We start from the raw sequence: 15,456 nt of genomic DNA, 5'->3' as shown, positions 1-15,456 counted from the left end.
TCCCACCTGGTTGAAAAAAAATCTATTAATAACAGTAGAGTCAATATATTATTATTGATTTGACAAACTATTGTGTTTGTTTTATTCATAATTGTTCACACAAGTGTGTATATAATACATATCTGTCTATTTTTCTTTAGATGTTTGATTGGATAACACATAATAAAGGTTTGTTTTTAACAAGCTACACGGATATTGGCATCAGTCACAATCAAGCTATGGATCTTCAGACGCAACACAACCATTTTGCTATGAATTGCATGGTAAGCAGAGTTTTTTTTTTTTTGAACTGAATAGAATTTAATTTTAGGAAGTGAAAAAGGAAGGTACTTGGCGCTGCCACACTGGTGTGGTGTAGATAATTGAATGTAGATAGGTGAATATAAATAACATATACTAATATCTCTCCAATGAGTGGTGTATTCAAATAATAAAGTGCTAGATGCAATATAAATAAATGCAATAAAGATGAAAGAGGTGCAATGTATAAAAAAACACAATTAAAAAAATCATGTACAAACAGATTGATAAATTGGTAAAGTGCAACAAGTATCCCAAAAATTGATTATATAATAAAGTGCAACTATGGTTAGTGCAATTGCAATAAAAAGTGACTTAGTGCTTCAAAGAAAGTGCGGTAATAAATTAAAGTGACAGTGCTCCTTAAAAAAGGAGGGGGGGGGGGTAGAAGTGTCCCCAAGAATGGCAATCGCAAGAAATGTGCCAGAACAGTGAATATGATAAATCACATAAATGTAATAAGTGATATAAGGTGTAAAAGATAAATAAGGTGCGTCCCAAAGGAAAAATGGGCAAAGAAATGAGAATCCTAATATAATGATCACAAATAAGTGAATAAGGTGTAACAAATTACAATATCAAAATGACAAAATAACCAGCAGGTGAAGTCCAATGACACTCTTAAAATTGTAAGTGTAATTCAAGGACGATATACCCAATTGTAATTGAGTTTGTTGGCACAGATCCGGTATCAGGAAAGTATACCTGTCACTACACGTGGCAAGAGAAATATCTTAGAAATGGCTGCTGATGCCTTCTCACTGCCAGAAAGTAATAAATTCTCTATCCGAGACAAACACACCCCAGCAATTACAAGATGCTAGTTTTATGTACCTCCTAGGGATGAGGACCATATATATTTTTCACTGTTGAATTTCTCCCTGGCAATGACTTCTGAGTTTCTCCTTGTTATGATTTCAAGTTCATTTTTATTTTGGCTGTGGGCCTTCAAGTTGCCTTTGAGTAACCTGGCTGTTTGTTAAACCAAGTCACTTTTTATTTCTGCTAGGCACTGTTGTGTTTGTAGTTTACCTTCCTTTTCCTAATACCTAGTTACAAAAACAGTACCACGTGAAAGTGTACAATGATTGTTTGAAAAATTTTGCCCTGCTTGTTTGTCATTTCAGATTTGTTTTTAGCATCTTTATGGAAATGTATTATTGTAAGATACACATCGTATTGCTAATATTCTCTGGCCTTATTACAGAATGTTTATGTGAATATAAACCGAATCGTGTCCGTTGCCAATCGCCTTGTGGAATCTGGGCATTATGCCTCACAACAAATAAAGCAGATTGCCAGTCAGCTGGAACAAGAATGGAAAATGTTTGCCGCAGCTCTAGATGAGAGAAGTACTTTACTCGAAATGTCTGCAAAATTTCACCAAAAAGCTGAGAAGGTAATATATTTGTATTATAAATGTTAATGCCAGTTTATTATTTTGTGTTTTTTTTTTTTCTTCTCATTTGTATATATTAAACATTAATTTTAATCTTCGTTATCTATTAATTATCTATTAATCTTAGTTATCTTTGTCACAATGTTGTTTTGTTGTACAGCTGGGTCAAATATGACTGCACTTTTCTAGAGCACATGTGCCAAGATATAGGCAACTTATCTGGATTTTCTTGATTTACACTTGGAGTGCAAATACTTGAGAGACGAAGATGCAAAGAATGTTTTTTTTTTAGATGTGCATGGTGTGGACCTCACAGCTTTTCCTATGCTGGAGATCTTCACATTAGCTTAGGGTTCTGCAAGTTGCCACTGCTGCAGGGGGTTTCCTGAAAGGTGAACTGGATGAGCAAATACCGTACCTTGTGTTGTGCAGGACACAAGCTTAGTATTCATAGACTCTGGGTGGTAAACTCGTACCTTCATTTGATTGGACACTGGCAAAGCTTTGGAAGGCATGCTCCTGGGACCCCCCCTGTTACCCTGCCCCACTCCGAGATTTCTGAGCCTTTTTCTAGTGTCCAAAGGTGATGGATTGCTTCTCCCTTGCAGAGAAATCACTCTTCGCTTAACTAGTTTATTATTTTATCTTCTGATGCTTCAACCAACTCATTCACTGTCTTCTAATGCAACAATAGAAGCAGTGCAACTGGAGAGGTACAATCTCTGTAAAATCATGGGAGCCGTAGCCAAAGCCATGTCATGGGGTCAGCCTGTAATGTTGCTTCAGACACTAGATTCTGCCTGGGTGTCCAGGGAAGGTTGGTGCCTGAGAACATTTATACAAAGGGAAGGCACACACACAAATACACACACACACACACACACACATCATGATTTTATATATATATATATATATATATATATATATATATATATATATATATGTGTGTGTGTGTATATATATGTATATATAAAATGACATCCTATTCTTAGTCCATAGGGTTCAATATTGAGTTGGCCACCCTTTGTAGCTAGAACAGCTTCAACTCTTCTGGAAAGGCTGCCCTCAAGGTTTAGGTGTGGCTTTGAGAATATTTCACCTTTCCTCCAGAAGTGCATTTGTGAGGTCAGGCACTGATGTTGGACGAGAAGGCTTGGCTCGCAGTCTCCCCTCTAATTCATCCCATAGTTGTTCTATCAGGTTGAGTTCAGGACTCTGTGCAGGTCTGTCAAATTCCTCCACCCCAAACTCACTCATCCATGTCTTTATGGACCTTGCTTTGTGCACAGGTCCAAATCATCTGGTGAAGGGGGGATTATGGTGTGGGGTTGTTTTTCAGGGGTTGGGCCTGGCTCCTTAGGTCTAGTGAAAGGGACTCTTAAGGCGTCAGCATACCAAGACATTTTGGACAATTTCATGCGCCCAACTTTGTAGGAACAGTATGGGGATGACCCTTTCCTGTTCGAACATGACTGTCATGTGACTCGTTAGTGTTACAAAGGTCGCATGTGTGTTAAATTTGGTGTTATCGCTCCCACTCTCTCATACTGGTCACTGGAAGCTCAACATTGGCACCTCATGGCAAAGAACTCTCTGAGGATGTGAAAAAAAAGAATTTTTGCTCTACATAAAGATGGCCTGGGCTAAAGAAAGATTGCCAAGACCCTGAAACTGAGCTGCAGCACGGTGGCCAAGACCATACAGTGGTTTAACAGGATGGGTTCCACTCAAAACAGGCCTCACCATGGTCGACCAAAGAGGTTGAGTGCATATCCAGAGGTTGTCTTTGGGAAATAGACGTATGAGTGCTGCCAGCATTGCTGCAGAGGTTGATGGGGTGGGGGGTCAGCCTGTCAGTGCTCAGACCATACGCCACACACTGCATCAAATTGGCCTGCATGACTGTCATCCCAAAAGGAAGCCTCTCCTAAAGATGATTCACAAGAAAGCCCACAAACAGTTTGCTGAAGACAAGCAGACTAAGGACATGGATTACTGGAACCATGTCCTGTGGTCTGATGAGACCAAGATGAACTTATTTGGTTCAGATGGTGTCAAGCATGTGTGGCAGCAACCAGGTGAGGAGTACAAAGACAAGTGTGTCTTGCCTACAGTCAATCATAGTGGTGGGAGTGGTCATAGTCTGGGGCTGCATGAGTGCTGCCGTCACTGGGGAGCTTCAGTTCATTGAGGGAACCATGAATGCCAACATGTACTATGACATACAGAAGCAGAGCATGATCCCCCCCCCCCCCGCGGAGACTGGGCGCTCAGTGTGTTATTCCAACATGACAATGACCCCAAACACACCTCCAAGACTTGCTAAAGAAGCTGAGGGTAAAGGTGATGGACTGGCCAAGCATGTCTCCAGATCTTTACTGAAATTGAGCATCTGTGGTGTGTCCTCAAACAGAAGGTCTCCTAGCATCCACCAGCTCCGTGATGTCTTCATGTAGAAGTGGCAGAGTCCAGACTGACGATTAATGTTCTGAAACTCCAAACGATCAGCCTTTGTCTGGCTCCTTGGGCAATTCATCTTCAGAGGTGTCCGGTACTAATTCATTTGTACAATGCCACGGCCGTGGTCAGTCAATCACCAAGGGGGCACAAGAAGTGTCCTGGTAAGTAGACAACATTCTAAGCTGGGCTGACCAATTTCATTCCAGCCCTCTCAAATTTCTGCCACTAATCTCTTGCAGGATCGAAGCAGAAGGGATTCTGTCCAGACTGACATCACCGGTCTTGGTAGGCCGATCGGGTACGACTGGTTGCCAATGCTCCTTGGGGGCTTCCTCACAGGGAGGATCTCGCGCGTTTCCTCCGATTGGACTTCGACGGAGACAGGAGCCTGTCTGTCGAATTCCAATCGGAGGAAATGCGTCAGGAAGGAGGCGTACCTGTCACACACGTAACTCGCGGTCCGTGCTGCAGCCAGACGCGAGTATCATAAGAAATTCCCTGCATGAATTGTATTTAAGCTGGGAACAAGAGAGTCACATGTAAGTGCAATACCACTTGTTTAATTAAAATCTTAGAGGTAATACACTATCAGCTGCTTTTATTTTTTTATGCCTAAATGGTGGAGAGCACCCGTCAGATCCATACATCTGGACATACGTACAGGAAGTCATTTGCCTGGTTGCTGAACTCTAGAAGAAGTGCTCCTTGGGAGGGATAATCAAGCGCCCCTTTGATTGTAGTCTGGTAAGAGGCTTGCTTGAGTGATTTCACAAGGAGTTTTGGAAGCACTGGTGGGATTGTTTGTTTTTCCTTAAGTTTATTTGCAACAATTCTGGCACCTTATTTTTTCCGTCGGGTAAGGAGGAATTTCACCAGGTGGTGGGCATTCACACAAGATTTGGAAAGCACCTCGTTTTACTTTTCATATGTTGGAGTCATCACTTTTTTATGAACATTTTATGAACATTTTGGCGATAATTTGGAATATAAAAGATTGTTTATATTTGTCACCCACTGTGTGATGCAGTTTCACAGTGTTTTCACTTAGTTTCATTTTTCATGTCACTTATTGATTGATTTTTATCATTAATTGTTTGTTTTAGCGCACCACTCTACATATATATTTTCACACATATTCACAAGGCACTGAATACTGGTAGCAGCTTTTACCATCTATCAGCGCACCCCCTACACATACATATTAAATTTCTTAGCTCACTAGATTGCTTTAAAAAAGGTCTGGATTCTTTCCTAGATGTACATAATATAACTCGGTACTAATATTTACTTGTAAAGTTGATCCAGGGAATATCCGATTGCCTCGCAGGGGATCAGGAAGGAATTTTTTTCCACTGCTGTAGTAAATTGGATCATGCTTTGTTGGGGTTTTTCGCCTACCTCTGGATCAACTGCGGGTATAGGATTGTGTATGTGGGATTGTATGGTTGGGTTTTCTTTACTGTTTTTTTTATTGGTTGAGCCAGATGAACTTGTGCAGTTTTTTTCAACCTGACTAACTATGTAACTATGTTTAAAGCTAGGAAATCTATTTCTATGGAAGACGTACATTGCGTGGTGTGAGTCTCTTGGGGCTCATCCTCGCTACTTCTTGGTGGATTGGATCTTAACCTTCCTTTAATGGGGGGGGTTGAACAGAAATTGGCCTGGAATACCATCAAGGGCCAAGGTATCGGCTTTGACGGTCTTTTTCCAATGACTTTTTTTGCCCCTCATTCCCTGGTGCGTACTTTTTTTTCATGGTGTCTGACATTTGGTTCCTTCAGTGTGGGCTCTATTGCTGCCCTGGAATCTTAATATGGTGCTTTCAGCTCTACAGAAGCCTCCCCTTGAAAATATTTGGGAGGTTTCCCTGCTTGCACTGCACCTGGAAGGTGGCTTTTTTTGTGGTGGCTATCACCTCTGTGTGCAGGGTGTCGAAACTGAAGAAGTTATCCTGACGTTCACCTTATATGATGATTCACAAGAATAAAGTAGTGCTTCGCCCCTGTCTGTCAATCCTTCCTAAGGTAATCTTTGACTGTCATTTGAATGAAGACATTGTGTTGCCTTCCCTTTGTCCCAGGCTAAACATCCGAAGGAAATTACCTTGCATACCTTGGATGTGATCCGGGCAATAAGGGTGTACCTGGCAGCTGCGAAGTCTTTTAGGAAATCAGACTCTCTATTTGTGCTCACAGACGGACCTCACATAGGGTTGTCCGTTCCTTCTGCGACCATTTCCAGATGGATCAGGTAGACAGTGGTTCAGGCCTATTGCATCAGGGGTTAAGTTTCTCCTTTGCCTGTTAAGGAGCACTCTACTAGGGCGCTTAGCATCTTCTGGGATTTGCGTCATCAAGCGTCAGTGATGCAGGATTCCAAGGTGGTCACCTTGGTGGTTGGTGAACACTTTTTAAATTTTTTTTATAAAGTGGATGTTTTGGCATCTGCGGATGCTTCTTTTGGCTGCAAGGTTTTGCAGGCTGCTGTTTAGAGGACCTGGCCCTCTTTGAGGGTGTATTGTTTTTTCAGGTGAGCTCCAGTTGTTTATGGTTGAGCTCCAGGTTACCTGGTTGGCTATGGTTAGCCTTGGGAATTTTTTTCTGCTTTTTTAACACCTCTTATGTTTAACACTGCTTTGGGACATCCCAATTGCTAAGAACAATCAGGAGCTGTGTTCGTCAGTGAACGAAAAAGAAAAATGCATTTTTGACTTACCGTAAAATCCATTTCTCTGAGGTGTTGACGGACACAGCACCCACCCCTCTGTTGTTGGCTTTCTTCTGACACTGCTTGTAACAAACCTGAGTGACTATAGCGGAGAGTGGGTGTGTACCCCCTGGGACTGCCCATAGGCATAGTTAAGCTTTTTCCTGCTTAATGTCCTACTGCTGTAGGGGGCAGCATACCTCAATGGTTACGAAGAATTAGGAGCTGTGTCCGTCAATGAACATCAGAGAAATGGATTTTATGGTAAGTCAAAAATGCAATTTTTCATGGATTTAATTGGTTTTCCTTTCAAGAATTAATATATACCTTTTTCTCTGGAGGATGACAACATTTTTTTTACTAAACCGTGATCTGTGTGCCATAATTTTTTTTCCGTTTGTTATATATCATAATATGAATTGAGATATGTAGGTGTTACTATTTGCATCTGATCGTTTTGTGTTTTCTAAAGACTAGTGCATGAGTGCGCATTCTTAAAGATAAACTCTGGGCACAAAAAAAAAAATGTCCTTTTAAATGTTTCCCTCAATAGCTACAAAAGATATAGACCCATTTTATGGAGAACCAAAAATCTTTACAAACTAAGATATTACCTTGTAAAATTAGCAGTGAGATTGTAACTGTGCTGTATGACCTGTGCAAAAAACAGGGCAATGAAAGGGGCCCATCAGGCTCTGTCCAATACAGTCTGCCTGTAGAAAACTACAGGAGGCGGGCAAAGATGGGACCAGCCACCCTGCACAATGGGGAAGAACAGCAGTGACTAGTTATTATTATTACAGGAAGATCCTGCACAGAAGTTAAAGTTTCACATTGGTTTACTACACAGATCTTGAATAAATACACCAAGCAAAACAGTTGTCAAGTAAGATTTACACATAACTATTGTGTTTAGACATTATTTTTTTTTTATTCTGGAGTTCAGCTTTAAATTACTTTAATCTTGATATTATGACTGTTGTTTGAATAATAAAGATATTTTTTATGTAGCCCATTACTTTAAAAATAGGACCAATGTTAGTTGCTTAATGAGGGTGAAAAGTCTTTCTAAATGTTCCCTATTAGCAGATGTTTGCCTTTTGAGTTGAGGTCCACTTTAAAGGCAGTGTATTACAGAATTTGGTCATATTACATGGTTGCTAAATTTGGAGGGTCATGTTGCCTGATTGCAAAGGTGAATTTTTGAATGTTTGCCCCTGCAAAAAAAAAAGAAAAAAAAAGAAATATATTGTTAAAAGTGCATCTTAATCCTCCTACATTTTTGAAAGCTGCAAAGATGTGTGACCACAGTAATAGCTCAAAGAATTCTTAATGCTGTTTATCATTTATTTATTCCAGAGAAATTAACATTAGCTTGTGATGTCTTTCTCTCTCCAGTATATGAGCAATGTTGATTCATGGTGTAAGGCTTGCGGTAAGGTAGATCTCCCATCTGAACTGCAAGACTTGGAAGATGCCATACATCATCATCAAGGCATATATGAACATATCACACTGGCTTATTCTGAGGTAGGCCGTTATACTCTGTTGCAACTTTCATGCATTTTTATACATGCATTTTTATATATTCAAATTTATCTTAAGCCAAATATGTTTTCTGTTTTGGGTAGAGTAGAGGAAGGAAAAAACTGCTGTATTGTTTGCCATCTGTTTTCTGTGAGGGAGTTTCCCTTTCTTTCCAATTATAATAAGTGGCAGACTTCTCAAACTTTCAAAGAGGGCCAATAATTGGTGCTTAGCTGATGCCTCTGGGATCTGGGCTTGTGGCCTGAATTTTTGCAGAGTGGTATCAGATTCCATTATCCACCATCTCAAGACTTATATTTGTCAATTCCCAGGAGAATTCAGGCTGTCTTGGATGGCAATGGGGGTCCATCACCATCTTAACAATTTTGTTCTTTTACCATACTGGTTTAAATCATTTTTGTCCAACCCCTGTATTTTGCAGTGTGTTTGCACACAGTCGATGTGAAGCATTGCCATTTTTGCTCTGTGATGTTAAACCACTTAGCTACCGCCCCACATACATCTACTGCTGCCAACGATTGATTATCAGGACCTGCTGATCGGCTCTGTCATTTACGGAAGAGATCTAGAATCAACTGCCAGGCTGGGCGACAGACTGGATAATCTAGATCTAGTGGTTCCCCTCCAGTCCAGCGAGTGCGTGCAAACCGCAGCTACACGCTAGGTCGGCCGTGACATAGCCTTACGTACAGAGGCTGGCCCCCGATTTAAACGTCTTGCAGGGTTGCATACGACCAGGCTTGGGTGTGAGTCGCAGCGGTTCCTTGACCGACAGCTCCCCTACTTCGGTGGTAAGGAGTTCTGTCTGGAGCGTTACCGGCACCATGGAAGGGTAGGTACAGTCCCCCCCCCTCTCTCCCCTTTTGGTGGTTTTCTTTGGGGTGGATGTGGGTAACCTCCAGAGATGGTCGGACCTGCTTGCTGGTTCCCTGCTCCCATCCTTAAATCCCTCACTGAGCTGGGCTTCCCCCCTTCTCATTCCCCCTTTTCTCGACCTAGAGTCTGGTAGGGGTCTCACGGCAGAGAATGCAGCAGAGACCCCTGGGGTCTCCCCCCCCCCCCCCCCCGGCTATCCCAACTCTTTAAGGGTCTTGGGATAGTGTGTGTCCCGCCCTGGAAGTCTGGAGGGGTCCCAGTGTAGGAGGCCCCTAGGTGTATGCCCTGCTGTTGCAGTGTGGGTATAGTGCAGGGGAGTCAGAGTGCAGAAACCAGTGCAGTGTCTCCCCTAAACATGTGGTCTACCTTCGGGGGGGGGGGGTCCCCTTGCAGAGGGTGCAGGAAAGATCCTGGCACACATGCTTCAGTGTTTGTAGCTGATGGTGCCCATTTTCCCTTAGTCTGGCTGGTCTTCGGTTCGTGGCCATGTTTGTGTAGTCCAATGATGTCACGGAGGCCATTTCTCTATCGTTCATTCACAGACGTAGCTCCATATTTTTCACCATTGGGTTATGCTGCCCCCTACAGGAGTAGGAAAAAACTTTAACCACGCCTATGGTGCAGTCCTTGAAGGCATACACCCACTCATCTGCTATACAGTAAACCCCCCTCCATTGCGGGGGTTACGTTCCGGACCCAGCCGCGAAAAGTGAAATTCCGCGAAATAGAAAAACCCTATTAAATGCATTGTAGGCATGATTTTTTTACTGTCACTGTACGTGTAGAAGCATTTTAAGGTCTTTAAACACACTTTTAAAACAATAGAAACTCATTTAAACACATAAAAGATACTTAGAGACAGAGCAAGAGCTATGAAAAACACAAAAATCTTTCATTTTTAATGATTTATATAGTAAAATAACATTACAAAAAAAACCGCGAATTACCGGGACCGCAAAAACTGAACCGCGATGTAGCGGGGGATTACTGTAGGTTTTTTTTTTTTTCTCCCTAGTTTAGGAGTAGGACCTTGTTCCCGGCTGGGACTTCGGTCCAAGCTTGTTTTTTTATTTTAAAGGGAACCTTTGTTCAAATTTAAACTTTTTTTGTGTCCCACCATAGCTCTTGCGGTCTCGATGTGGACATGGGCCTCTCCTTTGGATGGTCAGACCCCTGGGTTCCCTTCCATTTCCCCCAGCCCTTGTAACAGTCACGGCCTTTTTGGCCCCAGCCCTACCCCCATGCCCCCCCCTCCCCCGGTTACTTAGGAGTTGGCTTAGCCACTTGCTACAGTAATTGGGGGGGGGGGGGTGGATGTGGTGTTGTTTCTGCCTGGACGGTCCGGATCGCATACGGGTTGTTTCTGACCGGACGGTCCGGATCGCATAAGGGGGTCTTTGCGCAAGTTCCCGCCCTTCTGGGGCTAGTGACTGGGGCAGGGATGATGTCCTTTGGGCTCCCTGCAGTGGTTATAGGCTTGGGAGGCAGCGGATGTTTCTTCATCCTCACGTGTCTGGGTCGTGGCTTTGCGGCCTACTCGCGGCTGTCTGGGTACCTGTCCAAGCTGACAGTGTGCTTGTCCAAGCTGACAGTGTGCCTGTCCGAGGTGAGGTGCCTGACCAAGCTGATGTTCTTGTCAAGTGGAACAAGGATCCAAAATCTATGGACAATCTGATTCGGTTGAGTCAAAACACAAGAAGTGCTCTTTGGGGTGGTGTCTCCCTTCCTTACGTTGTATTGAACCGTGGTATCCACGGATGACAGCCTGTCTGGCTTTGGGGGGGGGGGGGGGAGTACTTGGAAAGCTGTGTGTCCAGATGACCTGGACTCTGACTTCCGATCAATATTCTGGAACTCAGAACGATAAAGCTTTGCTTGAGTCACTGGACAAATTATTTGCAGGGTTGTCCAGTTCGGATTCAATCAGACAATGCCACGGCCGTGGTTTAAGTCAATCATCAAGGGGGCGCAAGAGTGTCCTGGCAGCCGGGGAGATGGCCGAGATCTTAATATGGGCAGAAAATTTTGTTCTAGCCCTCTATGCTGTGCATATACCCTGAGTGGAGAACTGGCAGGCGGATTACTTGAATCGTTAGGTGTTGGATCAGGGGGAATGGTCTTTGCACCCGGAAGTGTTTTACCTGTTGTGTGTCCAGTGGGGGGGACACCCGATGTAGACCTTTTCGTTTCTTCGTTCAACTAGAAGGAATAGAGGTTTGTAGCCAGGTCTCTGGATCCTCTGGCCGACACCACAGACGCACTGGTGGCTCCTTGGGGTCAGTATCAGCTGATCTCTGTGTTTACTCCACTGAAACTTCTGCCAAGGCTTCTGCGCTGAATAGAGGTGGAAGGGATTCCGGTCATTCTGGTGGCCCTAGACTGGCCTCGCCGGGCTTGGTATGCGAACCTGGTAAGGTTGGTCGTCCTCTCAGGGAAGATCTGTTGTCTCAAGGGCCGATCTTCCATCCTGGTTTACGGTTGCTGGTTTTAACGGCGTGACTGTTGAAAGCCAGGTATTGAAGGATAGGGGTCTTTCTGACTCAGTGATTCCTACACTGTTGAAGGATAGAAAAGCTACCTCAAGGAAGATTTATCATCGTACGTGGAAATTGTACATCTCATGGTGTAAATCCACGCTCCTTTTCAGTGTCAATGTTCCAATGGAGAGATTATAGATAGTCTTGTTCTAAACGAATTGCCATAGAAATAAATTGTGACTCATAGGTGTGGCGGATTGGCAAGAGTTTGAAAAAAGAGAATTTGACAGTTCAAATTTGTTTTAAGTCTATAAAAGGTGACTAGAGTACTGCCATCGCTTAGCTTTCAAATATTTAATGTTTCTAGAGGCCCACATACTTGGATCCTGAAACAATTGAAGTTCTAACAGTGTCAGGTTTAATCAGAGTCGCCTATTGGGAGACCAGCAATTGTGTTTGATATTTGGTTTGAGTAATAAGGTATGCCAGGCCCTAATGACTGTACGCATTGCAGGGTATAGTTATGGGTGCGAAGCCCCCTCCAACACCACCGAGGCGTTTGTGTCATTTGAAGTAAGCCAAGCATGAGCATGCGTAAGCATGGCCTGCTAAATAAAGTATATGGATCTGGATAACACAGCCCCCCCCTTGCGTTCAGGGTCTAGGTAAAATCTTTTTACTAAATCTTGCCTGGTGGGATTGCCAAAGGAATGAGTTTATATGAGAATCTAATTGCTAAAAAAATAAAATCAATAAATAAAACCACTTCAATAAAACGCAGTCAATATTTTAAAAGGAAGAGTGTAAAAAGGTTGTTATAAGGTGAGTGATAACAATGGACAAAAATAAAGAAGTGTAGAAATATAGTGCTTGAAAGCTGGTGACTATAAATACACAAATTATTAGTGGATACAAAATGCAAAATCCATAAATATAAATGCAAATGCGTATACATAAAAATGCAAATATTAAAAATGAGTGCAATCTAGTGCATTAAGGTGCTTAATATTTTGTGAAAAATAAAGTGAAACTTCCTGCTAATTAATGTCCAAAAAATATATATCGTGGCTGATATAGCGTGGCTGAAGGTGATATCTCAAAATATAGCGATTGGATGGGATTTCCAATTAAGGGCTCCCTCGATATCCACTCCTTTGGTGTGTATACTCGATAATAGACAGATCACTGTTCTCACTCCGTTAATCAAAGAAACAGAATTGGGCTTCCATTTCCAAGGTTTATTTAACAAAAAACAAGTAGTAACTTACAGTTGTAGCAGAAGACAGCAAGTAGCCGCAAAGCGGTGTATAGGACGGGGACTTCCGGTTTCGGCCGTAACCGGAAGTGACGTCACCTGGTTCCTCCCGACCCGTTGCGTCACTAATCACGTGACTTTCTCAAGGGTAAGGAAGTAGGTGACGATCTCCAATCTAAATAGCTAGACGGTAACCACGGAAACCATCAATGGAGGATAGTTAACACTAACATTGCTGGGCTAAAACCAAAGTGATTATTACTGGGCTGTAATCCACATTTAAAACACCGGACTTGAATATAAAACGCCATTTGCTGATCTATAACTAAACGGCTGCATAAATTAAAAAATTAAAAAATTGAAATACTCCGAATATACATGTAGAATGCTGGGCTGTATTTCATATTAAAACACCGGACTTGAGCAAAAAAAAACAAACAACATTTTCTAATATAAACTCAACATCTGTATGTGTGTGTGTGTGTGTGTGTGTGTGTGTGTATGTATGTATGTATATATATATATATATATATATATATAATATGAGTACTTTGAATATGCATAAATTATTAGATTCAAACGCATAAATAAATAAACAACAGGATATGGACATATTACGGTAGTATAAACGATGAAAGGATAAAGAAAGTATAGGAAATTCTGTAAAATATAATCAATATTAAAAAATATATAAAATTATGATCCAATCATAAGCAATAAGGGGTCACATAGAGTAGAGATAAATAGAATTATCATCAATAATGTAACACAGGAGAAAAAATGTGTAATGTAGAGGGAATTTCTCCATAATAGATTTTTTTTTTTAATAAAAGTATAAACAAGTGTAAGTATAAATAAGAGAGCTATGACGTGTGACCACTGCTGGAGATGCCAAATGGGTCCTGCCGGCTTCCTTCATATCCTTTGGGAGTTTTATTGAAGTGGTTTTATTTATTGATTTTATTCTTTATACATAGCTTGGCTATAGTGTCACATTATCATTTGTGAAGAAATTAGCGCCGATTCACCCCCTTTAGGTTGACCAGTACCAGTATTTTGTGAAAATACAGAATTGGCTGCTTGCTTTCTTTTCAATAATATATTTCCTTAACTGGCAACTTGGATTCATCTTACTATTGCCCTCACATCCTATACCTGATTAGCAGCGCATATGTCTCTTTTTTGTTTTTAATTGCTAAAATAATGATTTTGGAATCCATATGCGAGAATGTCTCAAAATGTTAAGTAAAACGGGGAGAATTTTCACCTTGATAAGATTGATTTTCCCTATAAGGGAAAGAGGCAGGTGGGACCAGGCATTCAGCCTTTGCTTACTCTATTATAATGCTGCAATCGTGTTTAGTTCACAAAAGTCTTTAACAATGGAGGAAATATTGATACCCAGATAGTGATTGCTGGTCACCCACTGCAGAGGCTGGTTATCATTAGCCATCTCATTCGCTCCAGGGTCAATAGGAAGAATAAGTGATTTCCCCCAGTACTGTATAATATCTTTAACAATAGTGGGAGAAACTGATAAATCGTCGATGGCTCCCCCCGCCCCGCTCTGTTATCTCCTTTTACATCCATTAAAATGTAAGGGAGGGACACGCAGCCATATTGTTTTTAAGTAGGAGAGAATTCAAAGCACAGCTTTGAATTCTCACAGCCACCATTTTGCTGCCATTTGGTGACTGTTACACATTTATTCATCTTTTGCATCCCTGATGAAGCTCTCCATTTTTGAGAGGGAAACATGTTAGGTTTATGGTTTTTATTTTTTTTCCCTAACACATCTTGATTTTGGAGGAGCACATGGTTTTTTTTGAGGGGGCAATGGGTTTCCTACCTCTCGTAGCAAGTAGGCCTTAAAGGATCAGTTCACCTTTTTTGATAGGAGCCTATAAAGCATTGCGCCCATGATCAGCAAATCGTTGGAGTAATGCCATGGTTCTGCATGCTGTCTGTGTAGCTGTCTGCCCCTACCTCTGATACAGCAGAAGGACAGGAAGCTCTAATAACTACTTGGAGCATTCAACCGCTCTCCTCTGGTATTTCACTGAAAACTACAAGCCGAGACCCGCAAAGGTTCATTCATTCACAGGGATAAGTAAATCAATGACGCGCTCGTGTGGGTGAAGCCCTGCACGGCCGCACTCTTTAACCACTTTACCGCTGCTCACTGAGCTGCTACTGCGGCAAAGTGGTTCGTTATCGCCTGGCGACGTAGACCTACGTCGCCAGACACTCCCGCTGTATTCAGTCACAGCGGGAGTCGGGCCAGGGGAGGAGCGGTGGTGATCACCGCCACTCTTCCCTGATCGTCGGGGAATCGAGTGTGGAGATCCGCCCGCTTGTGTAAACAAAGCGGGCGGATCTCCTAAGTGACAGGCAGGATCAGATTGCAGGGTTCAGCATAGCTGAAGCCCCGT

The 15,456-nt window shown here is 42.3% G+C and overlaps 1 protein-coding gene across 3 annotated transcripts in view; it reads left to right on the top strand.

The window, feature by feature from the left end:
* Positions 1-15,456, top strand: part of TRIO (trio Rho guanine nucleotide exchange factor) — an 855,771-nt gene that overhangs the window by 123,155 nt on the left and 717,160 nt on the right. For all 3 annotated transcript variants that reach the window (XM_082259530.1, XM_082259529.1, XM_082259531.1), the window contains exons 6-8: positions 141-263; positions 1,508-1,699; positions 8,267-8,398. In XM_082259530.1, the coding sequence (XP_082115656.1) occupies positions 141-263; positions 1,508-1,699; positions 8,267-8,398 (447 nt within the window). The remainder of the gene's footprint in view (positions 1-140; positions 264-1,507; positions 1,700-8,266; positions 8,399-15,456) is intronic.

This window comes from Pelophylax lessonae, assembly GCF_965119305.1.
Source record: "Pelophylax lessonae genome assembly, chromosome: 5".
In the NCBI taxonomy this organism is placed as follows: Eukaryota; Metazoa; Chordata; class Amphibia; order Anura; family Ranidae; genus Pelophylax; species Pelophylax lessonae.
Note: the sequence above shows the minus strand (reverse complement) of the source record. Positions and strands in the feature narration are given on the sequence as shown.